The sequence below is a fragment of the Neopelma chrysocephalum genome, unplaced genomic scaffold (genome assembly GCF_003984885.1).
Source record: "Neopelma chrysocephalum unplaced genomic scaffold, ASM398488v2 Primary Assembly neopelma1_103b, whole genome shotgun sequence".
In the NCBI taxonomy this organism is placed as follows: domain Eukaryota; kingdom Metazoa; phylum Chordata; class Aves; order Passeriformes; family Pipridae; genus Neopelma; species Neopelma chrysocephalum.
The window spans coordinates 4239761-4253789 of NW_020897767.1; the positions used below are offsets into that span (position 1 = coordinate 4239761).

Consider the following 14029-nt stretch of genomic DNA (forward strand, 5'->3'; position numbering starts at 1 on the left):
ATATCTGTCGATTCTTAATCTCAATAGAAGTCAAAGGAATTAAAGATACCTTATTTAAGTTTGGGCAAGAATAGTATCTTATCTAGGGACCACTTCATAAAACCCTGTAGCTGTGAGACCTTCTCAGTGTGGGAAATAAGAGAAGAGCCTCTGATGCTGTGACCACAGGGCAGAATGTGCTTCAGAGCAGATGTTTAACCACCACCAGCATCCACCTCACGGTCACAAGACCTTGTAGGTCATTACCACTGTTAGTTTTTGGAACCTCTCATAACAAAGCCACCACTAAAGCCAGTGTCCATCTCCTCACTGTGGCTGGTTCAAAGGTTCAGCCAAGTCTTGATCAACAGTTCAGGTGCAGTTCTTATTCATCTGACCTGTTTGCTGACCCATGATATAAGTGACATTATGGAAAATAGTCTCCAACCATGAACCTATTTTACCTTGTAGGAGCACCAGCAGGCAAAATCTACTCCCCAGTCATGCAAATGAAGCTCTACATTCCCAACACCGTGAGCCAGGTCAAATCCAACAAGGCATCCCTGCAGGAAAGAGATGATTATTATACCACTTGCTAGGATAATTATCACCATGAAGTTATTTTGAAAAAAACACCAGTAGAGCTTTACTTGCTCACTCCATAGGCACAATATCTAGTGACTTTGTAAAAAGTCAGGTAGGGATAGGACAAGTAGAAATGGACTTAAACTAAAAAAGGAGAGACTTAGATTAGACATTAGAAATTCTTGGCTGTGAGGGTGGTGAGGTCCTGGCACAGGTTGCCCAGAGAAGCTGTGGCTGCCCCTGGATCTCTGGAAGGTCTAAGGACAGGTTGGACAGAGCTTGGAGAAACCTGTGGAAGGTGTCCCTGTCCATGGCAGAGAGGTTGGAAATAGATGATCTTTAAGGTCCCTTCAAACCCAAACCCTTCTATGATGAATCTATCAAGACCCATCTGCTTTGAGTTATTACTAGATATGGTTTAGATTCCTAAGATGTTGATCATGTAATAAAGTGGAATCACTTGAAATAAGTATTCAGAACAAATGCATAAATACAACCTGTTTTATGACACAACATGCAGAAACAAAGTAGTAAAGTACATAATGATGCCAGTTACTCATGAACAATTACATTCCACCATATACTTTTACTGAAGGTCTCCCTGATATTTAAACTAGAAGGATTTTGCTCTTTGGGAATCCAAATGGGTGAGATAGCATCTTATGCAACACACTGATCTTTAAAGCCGTTTTTATTTGTCCCTCAGAAGAAGAATTCTGCCATTCCTCTGTGAAAAGTGGTGTATTTCCCATCACCACAATTTGCATAGGGAAAGAAAGGGGGGAAAAAAAAGCATCTAAGGGCCAGAGACACCTAGACCAAAAAAGCAGGTTTTACACACGAAATAACCACTGGATGGCAGCATTTTTAAACTAAAAAGTTCTTCCGAGCTTTGCTATTTATTTAAGTGCAGAGAAATAAAACTGCTTTTTTGTTCCTGGACTACGAATTAAATGCTATTTTGCATTTTGCTTTTAAAACACAAACAGCTTGCTTGCAAGCAGCGGGGTAGGAATAGGAGTGAGAGCACAGGCTTCAGAAAAATCAGCATCCAATAATAAAACAAAAGGGTTTTTTTTTAAGAATCTCCTGCTGCTTCTTGCATGGAGAGAGCCTTAGCTAAATTATTTAAACAGTACTTTGGTATATTTAATCTTCTGTATAAACTAGATAACAATTTGAATGAAGCAGCATTTTAAGAAGGTGTGACATGTTAATTCTAATGGAGGCTTTGGTGGAGTTATCAGCTTAAGAAGTTGCTGCAAAGCAACGGGAAGAAAACTCACTGCCATAGCACTTGCATGATCTAAACATTGGAATAAGAGTCTCAATAAATAATTTTGGTGTCTTGACTTCATAGGAACACGCAGAACTGAGTTAAAACAGATCAACTGAAATGGTGAAGCTAAGGTAGAGAGGCTGAAGCACACTGAAGTCCCATGGGAATGCTCTCATTCAGGGATAAAATGGCTTCAGAGAAATAAGCTACAGCAAACTAAAGCCAATTGCCAGTGAAGGAGAAGGTTTTCATAGAGTTTTATGGCATTAACTTCAAAGTTCAGCTGACTGGATTTAGACCTTTACAGGTGTCCCTTTGTACATACATCCCACACAAACTTTTGGAAGCAATTCTATGGCAGATTCATTGGTGGAAACCAGGAATAACACAATAGGATGAGAAGATGAGAGTCTTTCAGAATGTGTGTGCCTGGCAGTACAATAACAAAATCAAAACAAACAAAACAACGGAAGTTGCTCACAAAGAAGAAACCCATAAGAAATTTGATTCTATAAGTCATGTGCCAAAATCAGTTGTCTGTAAGTCATAAACTGTACAGAAAATATGTCCAAGCACAAGATGACAAAGTGGGAGGTAAGACAAGATGCTTTAGGACAGTTTGGATGCCCTTGCAGTCATGGTAGTAAAAAGATGCTCCATAGCCATATCTATACCTGTAACAAAGATATGTTCAAAATTCCTTGGCCACTGACACTGGCTGGAATAGTTCAGCTTGAACCCACACCATGGGCTCGTAGCCCTCAAACAGGAGGCCCATAGACATACCACCCATGGGTCATCCTCCTGAACTCCTCTAACTGCTTCCCAGTACTTTGAAATCAGCTGGCAAATCCTATTGGGCACTTTCTAACTTAGTATTGAGGCACAGCCTGAAAATCTGGGTTCGGAGCTGGCAGGTTTCCTGCATCGTCTCAGAAACACCCACTCGCACCAGTTTGTTCGAGTCGTCGTCTGCAAGACGGGTTGTGCTGGTTTGTTTTTTCCCAGGGAGGTGTCTGGCACTTGAGTCACACAAACAGCAAATGTTTAGCCACACGGATCGCACGGAAAAAGTAAAACAAACTGAAACAGCTCTCCCTGCACAAGCCACGCAGAACCAGGACTGCGTGGGAACAGCGCTTCCCCAGACTGGGGGGAAAAACAGAGCTCTCCATCTGCTCCGGGCGAGGGAGAGGACGTGTGCTCTCCCCTGCCTCTTCCGCTTCGTTCCAACATCTAAAAGTCATTTCTGCAAAGTGTCTGGGTAGCTGCTGATAACCAGCAGGTAACAACTCAGCATGGACAATGACATTTGGAGAGAGGGAGAGAAATGACAGCTTCACACCGGCAAAGCTGGGACATTTAGAAAGAGAGACAAGAAAAGAAATGATGAAGGATCTTAAAGCTCTTCCTACTGGGAACTCAAGAGATTAAAATATTTTACATAACGGTACAGAGTCAGTGGAAAGTACAATATAACTTATGAAATGAAAATTGTATTTGAAAGGTAGAGTCTTCTAAAAGTCAGCCATTTCTTAACTTGCAGAAGAAGAAAACGACTCAGCCCCTTCCATCCTCTAAAGCAAGCTCAAAAGTATGAAACAAGGAAAACTGTTACATCCTCCTCAGCCTGCTGATGAGTCTCTTGCACAATATGTAGTAATTTTGATTTATCTGAGAGACCTTAGATGGAAAAATAGCCTGAGGTAATTTTTCAAGCTTAATTTAGTTCATTTAATATTTAATGACTTAATGAAGCTGTCTATGTGCAGAGCTTTCACTCTGGGAGGAATCTTAATGTACGTAGAGAACTTAGGAAATTGGCTTAAAAAATGTAAAAGGAAATCAGTAACTTAATTCATAAATGATTGACCTCAAGAATCCTAGGACATATTCCAGACCTCCAGAGCTCGCAGCTCAAATCTCTCTCCAAGACCTGATAGGGTACAACACTGTGGGATTTTATTTCAGTTGTACATTAAAAGAATTATTAAGACCATCTGTGAAGGACTTTTCTCTCTAATATACTGACAAGTGATTTTTTTTCCTCTCTTTTTCTTGAATGACATTTTCACCTTGTATTTTTGCCTTCTGAGTCGTTTGCTTGTCAGCTCTCCCCAACCTATTTTCTGTTCAGGAGCACAGGGTCATTCACCACCCTTCACCACTGGGAAGGAGAACCTTGCATTTTTGCTCTAAACATGGCTTTTCAATCTTATCTTCTTTCAAAATGTATTTTAAAAGGACTTCCAGTCTTTCTGTGCTAATATGTATAAGACAATACTGGTTTCATCGGTCCAGAAGCTCTTGAAGTCCAATTAAACTTATAGATACATAGATGTTAATTACTCTGCTTTAGCAGTTGGTTTCATTCTCCTCTAATCCAACAGCAGCTCCAAACTCAGCTCTGACCTGGGAAAAGGGGAGAGGAGCCAATTGTTTTTGAAGATCCCCCATTTTGGGCTTTTTGATAACCAGAAGTTCTGAGATAAGAGAAGCAACAGGAATAGCTCTAACCAATATTAAGAGAGAAATTCTTCATGAATCGCTGATTCTGTGGCTATTCAAGTAAATATTTACCATATGCAGACGTTTAAGTGAGGTATAAGAGTCTGTTACATAGTGGGTTTGTATAAGCATATAAACAATTACTTAACCCCAGGGCAGAACCCATAAGGACAATGAGCTGAGCGTATCTGACAGGAGGGAAATAAAAGCAGGGCTGGCTCACATTTTCCAAGCCTTAAGGGTACTCAAACAGTTCTTCAGGTTGAATTAGTTTTGCTTTTTCAAAATACTAACGACATTTTAAGCCAAGTATCTACCTGGATATCCCAGTCCTAACACACTCGAACCACAAAAAGACTGGTAATTAAATCTGTTAGGGTCCCTCCACTTTTGAAAAATCTTGGAGGAAGAGATTCAGGTCTACTTATAGCACCCCTAACAGGCATGCAGGTGGAAACGGGCCTTTGACATTTACCTGTGCCTGCTGGAATGATGAACAGCTGTCAGAAATTGTTCTCCTCTTCAGTAACATGATACAGTCTCTGTATAAAATGCACAGTGGTTTTGTGTGCATCCGTGTGGAAGCACATACCCCTGAGTTAATATTTTTATTTGCACTGCCTTATAGAAATTTTAATCCCTCTCCACGAATTCCTGGTTATGTCCTCAGATATCATAAAAATCAAATCCATTTTCACTCTATGTAATAAACTATCAGTGACCACTCTTCCCCAGGACACAGGTTTTCAACCACTTCGGGGTAGTTTATAGCTCTCAGTGAAACCACATCACTTCCACTCATCCAAGCCCATGTCCCACAGTCCAGAGAGCATTTTTAGGGAGGTGGTGAAATGATAGGCTATTCCCAGGTTGTTCATGTTTATAGAAGAGGAGAAAGATTTCTCTCTGTCAGACACCTTTTCAGACACATCACGGAGCAGATTTCTGGGAAGCAGCACTGAAGGCACGTAGGTGTTGGCGGCTGAATGAAAGCTTTTCTGCCACCAGGAGTGTGAGAGAGCAGAGCAGTGGGTGGCATCATCCTGTTAATAACCTGTCTTCCCTTTCTGACACTTCAGCATAGTCTTGTGATTATTTGTGGTCAGCAAAGTGCTGGAAGACCCTCCAAGAAAGCACCATAACGGTGTTGCTTTTAGAGCTAATAGACAACACCATTTCCCCCTGCAGCTGACTCCCCCCATTTCTTTTTTCCCTTGGTTTTCTACATCCACTTCAGAAGTTGGTTTTGTTTTGTACTGTTTTTAGCACCAATTTTGTCGCCAGGTGCTGCTCTGTGAGAACATTCCCTTTTTATATCCCATGGGCCATGCACTAGCTCTCACACCTGCTCTGCTCTCCCAGGGGGGACCTTACCATCACTTTCCAGCAGCATAACTTATGCCCCGACCTCCAGAAAAATTTCCACTGCCAAACCTACAGCAGCAGAAAATGTATAGGCTGTTGTGAGCCAGAAACCTCTCCAGAGAGTTAAACCATCAAATATAAAGGGTTAGCTGGTTTGCCAAAAAACCCAGTGATACTAAATAAGTTTACCCTTGAGTGATTTAATCTTGTGTGAGATAAGGTGCATTCAGTAAAAGGTTTGCCACTGTGGAAAGTCTGGTGAAGTCCTGTTCATAACGTGACTTAATTAAAAACTATTTTTTCCTGGATTCCTAAGGCAATTGAGATGGTTAAAGAGTTTTATAGCTACGTCCACAGAGCCTGCAAGCTCCAAAGGCTGAATCCTCACTAAAAAACAGTTATCTTGTGATGTTGATGTGCTCCACATTGTGCCTGTCTCCTGAAAACTCATCAGCCTAGTCTGAGCGGTACTGGCTCCATGGGGAACTCACCTTCCTACCTACTGGGGGCAGAAATTGCCATAACATGGCAGAGGGAAAGGAGGAAAATCATGAAAGTCTGCCAAATAAAGCAGAAATCTAACACAAACTAACTTTTATAGAGAGATTACAGCTGTGGTTACCTCCTCTTCCTTCTGCACTGAAACTCTTGATACCCTATCCTTCAAGAAAAGCCAAGTATAAGTTAATAGTCATGAATTATCTTTCCATATAGGTTAAGACTCACCCGCAAGATTGCTCTAACTGCTGTTTCTTCATGCAGCACACAGCCTCCAAAGGATAAGGGCACAGAATGCTTTTACATTTTACCAGTCACTCAAAATTCCATGTTTTGTTACCAAAAAATAGTAGAAATTAAAAATACATCACACAGAAAATTGACCTAAAAGTGGTGTTAAGAGGAAGCAACTGGAGCAGTCCTACCTTTTTCTGGCCAGCCTTTGTTATTCTAGGGATGTCAAACAACTGTCCTGTGTAGTACTGAACCCCACTGAACATAATGACTGCAATAGAGTCCCCTTCCTTCTCAATTACAGCAAGGATATCTTCAGTCCTCAAGGTCTCCTCCCCCTAAAACAAAGTTAAAGCACACATTTTACATCAACTCTGGCAGTAATGAAACTGTCAGTCCTTATTTCATAATCTATATTTTACCATGAGACACGCTGCTTGCATAAGGAGATCAAAAGCAAATCCTTAGCATGGTAATGATGTACAAAGGTAGTGCTATGAAGTAGCCTATAAGCAACTAACCTCAAAAAAAATCATTAGCAAATGAGTCTTGAAGGTGCCAGTTATAAGAAGTCTATTCAATTCATGCTCTAAAATGCTTTATATTTTCTAATATTTCTGACAGTTTTAATTTACAACAAAAAATTCCTGGTGCAAACAGAATATCTAATGATTTTTAAGTGACATCTGAAGTTTGTGACACCCACAAGACTTGAAAGTTGTCTATCACTTTCACTCGGTACTTTTTTAATAAACTTGGTATCCCACAGGAAGCTATTATAAACCTGCCATATTTATGTTTCAAAAACAATGTCTCACATCATCAAAAGCACAAAAATCCCTAAACCTATGGTCATTAAAAATAGAAAAATTTCAACCAAAAGGAAAAAAAAAAACACCTCATTTTTGATTCTTTATAGGAAAATTACTGCCCCATCTTCCTCCTGTCTTCCTAGCAAGGGATCTTGTAAAACATACCACCACCTAGGGATCAATTAGGCAGTGAAAACCTAGAATTAAATTAGACTTGTTACTGAAAAGAGCTTGGGCAAGATGGTTGAATTGCAAGGGACTGTTATTATCTCAACAATCTCTGCAAATCTATCAAGCATTCAGGAGTGGGCTCTTTACTCACAAGATGACTCAGATCTCAGAAGCAAAAGGTCACCCTCGGTTTATAGTTAGGTGACAAAGTTCTTAATGCTGCAGAAGTGAAGCGAGGCAGCCTTTCAAATTAATCTGAATTGCATATTACTCAGAGCAGACCTTTCTCTCAGTCTGTGCTGATACAGACAGTGTTGCTCGTGTTATGGCAATCTCTTACCTTAGGACGTTCAGAGGACAATGGGCTTTCTCAATGAGTTACTATATTTTGCAGGTGACTCAGTGTGCTGTAGGCTTTTGCAAACAGGAAAAATAGGGAAAATAACCTTTTTCTTGTTGTTGTTCCAGGAAAATTAACTATTGAATCAGCAATTATAAAGCGGGGTTTAATGTCAAAAAATATACCCTGAAACAGACCACACGATTCATAAATTTTACCTAAAGAGTTTTAATACAAATTATAACTTCTGCAGGCAGACACTACAATATTTGAGAATATATGCCCTACTTTCACATGAAATATGTTTCTGCCCTTAGTGACAGCAAGCAGAACTGACAGGTTCCTCACCAACCTGCCGTGGCTGCAGCAGGAGCATGCTTTTCTCCACATCCAGCCCGTGCAGTCGAAGCTGGGACTCAACAGCATACTGGAAGAGAATTCCATACAGATAACATTGACACAAATACATGATATACAACTAAAAGGAAAAAAAAAAGGACAAACACATCAGAACTTTCAAACAGGAATTCAGATGCCTTGCCTTTCACTGAAAGTAATGCTTTGAAAGCATAATCCAACTTCACTGAAAAGTTTGCAGATTTCTTTTGGATTAAAAAAGACACAAATTTAATTCATGAAAGACTGCAAGGACTTCTGAGTGAGAAGTCAAAGCCTAAATCCTACAGGATAAGTTCATGGAGCAGAATGAGGGTGGAGATGGGGCCCTGAGCAGCCTGATCTAGTGGTTGTCATCCCTGCCCGTGGTTGGAGGGTTGGAACGAGGTGATCTTTAAGGTCTCTTCCGACCTAAACCATTCTGTGGTTCTATAATGTGATGAAGGAGGTGCTCTACCAGACCACATTCTATAATGTGATGGAGGATGTGCTTTACCTTTTTCTTTGCCAGAAAGCCAAGCCTGCATGGATAACAGCCAAGGAGAAGACTGAGCATCACTTCTGCAGAGCCCTGGGTACCCACTTTTCTTGGTCACACACACTCAATCCCAGGCTGTCACAATGCCCTGCTGCCAACACAAATAAGGTTTGGCCAGCACATACATGTGGTCCTGTGCTATTCTCACCTCTTCTATTTGCTGCACAGCTGGCAAGAAATAAGAGCTTTAAACTCTCATAATATTTTGAAAATCCTATCTGCCAATTTTATCAATAAATAACGATTCTGGTGAACAAATAACAATCATCAAATAACAGTATGAAGTAGTTTAAAATTTCACAACAGGAGCTGAAGCAGTGGCAGTTGCAGAGGTTATTACTGAACTGCTGTAGAAATTTAGGAAGATGGAGTCCAAGCACACAAGTTTGCCTGGAACAAATGTGGGATTAATATAAACATTACTTAGAATAGAAGCAATTTGAGGTTTATACATCTGTGCCACCATGTTTGCTACAAATAAACCCATTAGTTGCTCAAGCCATTTTTATCACACCTTAGAGATCAAATTTGTTATCAATTTCCATGAGTTGATGGTGTTGATGATAAAGTAGCAGTGGGCCACAAACCCAAAGATTAATTTGCTGCAAGCTCTCATGCACGGGCTATTGTCTCCTATTTTATAGCAGACAAATGATGTTTGAACTAGTAATCTGAAGTGCTAAGAACAAACATTTCCATCTCTGTCTGGGGATATATAAGTGTTAATGTTGTGAGTTTGTATTGATTTGGTTTCATAAAGTAAAACAGCAACAAGAATTAATAAAACATTTACAACTTTAGTTGATTTAGGCCAGTAGTTTGCTCAATGTCTTTAAAAAGACTAATAAATCAATGCACCCATTCAATCTTTTCCTCTTGTAGCACTTTTTATTTGAACAAAAGGAATAAAGCTACGATCTGTAAAATATGCTGAGCTCAAAGGCTTCTGACAGATTTTTTTATTGTAATGTTACTTGGACAAGATGAGCTAATAAATATTCAAATCATACTACTGATATTCTTTGGAAAAATATGATTAATAATACAAATATGGTGAATTATTAATTTCTTACATGGTCAGAGGGAAAAGCTCTTGCTTCTAGAAGAATTTTATAGCGTCTTGGAGTAGGCTTAAAGAAAGATAGCTGTTAAGGAAGAAAAAAATTATGTTGAAATGTATCTAAGCAGAGATGAGAGAGATACTGTCAGCATATGACTTAATAAAGACTGCTTTACTTTCATGTAAACTACAGAGAATCCCCCAGAAATTACAAATATTTCTTTGTCCATATAACATTTATCAAAGTAGGAAAGTGTTATAATACTGTATTTCATATATCCATAGCAAAGGCCACAAAAACCCATCAGTGAAAACTTACATTTAACAGGAATCAACAGCAAAACTTTGACTACAGCCAGGGAAGCTGGGATTTCACCAGCTCCATCCAGGAAGCAAAAGCAGCAGCTGATAGCAAACAGTGAAAAAGAACTGGATTTTCATTTCTGCACTAAAATATTATTCACTGAATCATCCCTCACTCTGAAACAACTCTAACCAAAGGACTAAGCCTTCTGCAAAGACCTTTGCCTTCTGCAAAGCACCTTCAGGATGGTCTTTCCTTCTTAGTTCCTCATGTGAAGGCGAGCTGGGCTGGCCACCATGTAGGAGACTTACAAGTCCTCCTGCTCAAGTTTGGGTTACACAAAGCTCTGCATGGACTGTGTACTCGAGAAATTTGGGACAGGTCTGACTTCATTGACCTAATTCAGGGCGGAGTAGCCAAGTGAATTGACTTGAACTTACCACATCCTGCCATCTTAACAAAGGTCAAGAGGAGCAGATTCAAGGGATAAACCCTTTTGTGTGAATCACTCAAAAAAAAGCTTCACATCTACACTCAGTTGAACCAAATCTTTGGAAATACTAGAGAACCAGAGACAGGTTTTCTGTAGCCACAGAGGCACCTGAGCATAAATAAGAAACATTTATGGCCCCTATGTAACACAAATCAAAATACTCTACCACATTTTAGGTATATATAAAACAGCTTAACTCTGCTATCTCTTGTTTAAAAGTTTGACTGAAATTACGGCTTTGTCTTGCTCACAGTTGATCTCTTGTTTCCTGAACTTTGAAATTTGGTGTGAAATTAAAATCTGAAAAATTACTTGTAAATGTTCCTTAAATAATAAGGTCTCATTTGGTGACTGACATACAACACATGTGAGAACAGCTCAAACTTCCCCTACAAAGTCCTTGAAAATATTTCTCTGTCCAGGTTTTCTGCTTAGTATTGAGTGAGGCCAGGTCTTGCACATACATTATTCAAGATACAACTCCCAAGGCTTAAAAGAAGTTAGTCTGTCACCCAGGTCTGTCTCTGTAAGGTCCTCAGAAAGCACTTTGCTTACATACACAAAGAAAGGAGAAAAATACTTGTCAACACAACATCAAATATACATCATAAAGACATACCATCTGGAGGTGCAAGTTAACAGTCAGCCCATTCATTAAGGCTACTTCGTGTCTTTGGGCCCCTGAAATAATAAAAAGATAAAACATAAAAAATACTGCTTGGAGGTTTTCTTGAAAATTTCAGAAAAATCTAGTACAGTGGTGAGAAAGCAAAAGTATGTGTTCAGTCGAAGTCTCTCTAAAGACTGGAAAGGAAATGAATGTTTGAGGTGTCATCAGAGCGAAGTAAAAAGATTTCTTGTCTGACTCACTACACTACACTGGCAGGAAAATATTTATTTTTTCAGGTCAGCCACAGAAAACAACAAACAATGAAGTATTTCCATTTCCCAGCAAACCACTGGTGGATTTATTATCATGAATACCTCAGACAAATCAGGTCAGAAGTCTATACGTAAAGCAAGACTTGAAGGCTTATTTTTGTCAGAAGTTTATACATAACACAAGTGAGAAAACATATTGAGATAATCACCTATGGTAAGTGGTTAATGTAATGTCAAGCTAAATCTCATCGCAGACAAAAAAAACCAAGCAAAATTGACCCATTGAATATAACAGACCATTATTAATGTCACAGCTTCACTAGAAGTCATATCTACATCACTCCCAGGAGACTAATAACAGTCAGAACTAATGGAGTAACAACTAATTGTTAGTACAAAGTATTTAGTAAAAAATTCTCCAGTGCTTATCAAGCCCTGGTGAAAAACTTTAGGTGAGTCAAGAGACTGTGTGTTGGTCAGGGAGCCACTGAGATATGGAGAAAATTAATTCCTGTTTCTTTCTGGTTCACCTGATGTCTGTTGTTGAAAAGAAGTAATTCACCCTTGAGACAAATCCCTGTTTTGATTTTTCTTCAGCTGGGACATAGGCTCGTGCACCTTGCTCTAAACATCACCCAGAGGTGGAGTTCACCAGAGGTGGGGAGAAGTGGACAGAGAAGGATGAAGACAAGTGTAAGCAGGCAGGGAGGGTAGCAGCCACACTGGAGATTGAGGAAGGGGAAATAAAACATGATATTGGGGTAAAAAGGGTAAGGGGAGCTCCACCAGAAATGGAGAAGTGAGTCCTGGGTTTCTCCTGTCCCTGCTTTTGAGGGTGCACAAGGTCCCAAATAACAAGGGGAAAAGGCAGCAGAAGCAGAGGGACACTCTCACCATATCCCACAGAGTTTAGGTTCACACTTTGCCAATGTAGCAAAAAGGCATAACCTGGGTTGACCTCGATACAAGCAAATACAGTCAAAGAACACGGAAATCTACAGTTAAGAAGTGTTAATAAATCCTTCCCAAGCAGGCCTCAGCTTCTGTCAGCACAGGAACAGCCAAGAACCATTCTCATTGAGGTGTTCAAGGGCCTTTCTATGTGTTGCTGAAATCTCCAAGTTTTGGACAGAAAGCTTTGGCAATAGTTGTCAGGGACTCTGGAGGAACTGTCCAGGGATGAGCCATGAGGAAAAAAAGATGTCGTGAATAAGTTCCCTCCTTCAGACCCTACAAACATCATCAAGTTTGTGTAAAGAAATATATAAAGGACTAGTTCTTCATAGGCAAAAATAAGCTCTTTTCCTCACTTAGACTCCTCTCCTTTGCTTTCTTTTCTTCCCTCTGATAGCATTGCATCTGCAGGATCCATGCTGCTGGAAGAGGTCACCTTGTGGCTGTTCTCTTGCAGATATAGAAGACAGCTAGACAGAGTGATTGCAGCTCAAAACAGTATTATTTGCAGTCTTAATATTTCTATGGAACTCTTGAGGCTGAAAAAAGGGACAGCATCAGGAAATGGTATTGTTCTTATTTCTCCCTCTGCTCCTTCCATGAAATCTGTGGCTTTCCCAGCAAATTCTGCACGAGCAATCCTCTGCCTGCTGTACTGCTTCCCTATAAAACAAATGGTTAACGTGTAGATCCCTTTTAGCTGCATGCTACCATCCCAAATTAAATATGACACTACATTTGTCATGTAAGTCTTGGTCTTCCGTAAATTATATATTTATTAAAAGCTTTCCATTATTGAATTTCATGCCCACAAAACAAACCTCATCCGTGTCATTGGAAAACTGTTATCCTTTATAACCTGCACTGCGTTTCGGAAAACAACCTTCCTATGATCCAATTAACCTATTAGAATATTCAAAGACCCGGCACACGGGAGACAAAATTATGTTTGCTTTCCTTATTTCCTAACTTTATACCATATCTCCAAGACAGGCTAAAACCTGTATGTTCTGCGTGATAAATCTCCTCTTTAATAAAAGGAAGCAGCATTTGCAAAGTACAGCTTCAGAGACAATTATGATTGTGTTAGGCAGACACTGCCATCCTTCTCCTCTCTGACTGCTGTGGAAGGCTGATCCTCAATGGAGTAAGTAGAAAGCATTTTGTAAAATGATTGGAAAAAGGCTAAGGGCCCCAATTTAGAAAACATTTTGGTTATTTCGAATAATTCTTATCACTCAAAGTCACTGCAAATCTGCTCAGCATTCAGTCTTCCCTCAACAGAGACCTGCCCGAGCACATCGTGCAGCAGCAGCCATACAGTTAATCTTGTTCCATCAGAAGGTGATCCTGCCAAGGTTGTAATGTTTTAATAAAGTCTAGTAGGAGAAGCAGAGATTGCCTTCACTGCGTTGTGCCACTCGGTGTGAGCACAGAAAAAGAGCTTTGGCCTCCATTGACCTTGACTCTTCATTTCACAATGTATTTACTACTGTAACTTTCATTGAACAAGAAAATGTGACTGCATTTAATAAGCAAGGTGTTCGAGCACTATAAACCATTAAACAGGCAAAGGTGTTTTACAGTCTTTGGTCCATTCCTGAATAAATCTAACCAAATGGTTTTACTTC

General features: G+C 39.8%; 1 protein-coding gene across 7 annotated transcripts in view; it reads right to left on the reverse strand.

Moving 5' to 3' along the window:
- The window catches only part of KYNU (kynureninase), a 58900-nt gene that overhangs the window by 24229 nt on the left and 20642 nt on the right, over positions 1–14029 (reverse strand). For 6 of the 7 annotated variants that reach the window (XM_027695984.1, XM_027695985.1, XM_027695980.1 and 3 more), the window contains 5 exons: positions 11182–11243; positions 9779–9850; positions 8124–8198; positions 6640–6786; positions 444–542 (listed from right to left, as the gene is read on the reverse strand). In XM_027695984.1, coding sequence (XP_027551785.1) covers positions 444–542; positions 6640–6786; positions 8124–8198; positions 9779–9850; positions 11182–11243 — 455 coding nt within the window. The remainder of the gene's footprint in view (positions 1–443; positions 543–6639; positions 6787–8123; positions 8199–9778; positions 9851–11181; positions 11244–14029) is intronic. The other variant, XM_027695981.1, reaches the window with a different exon arrangement.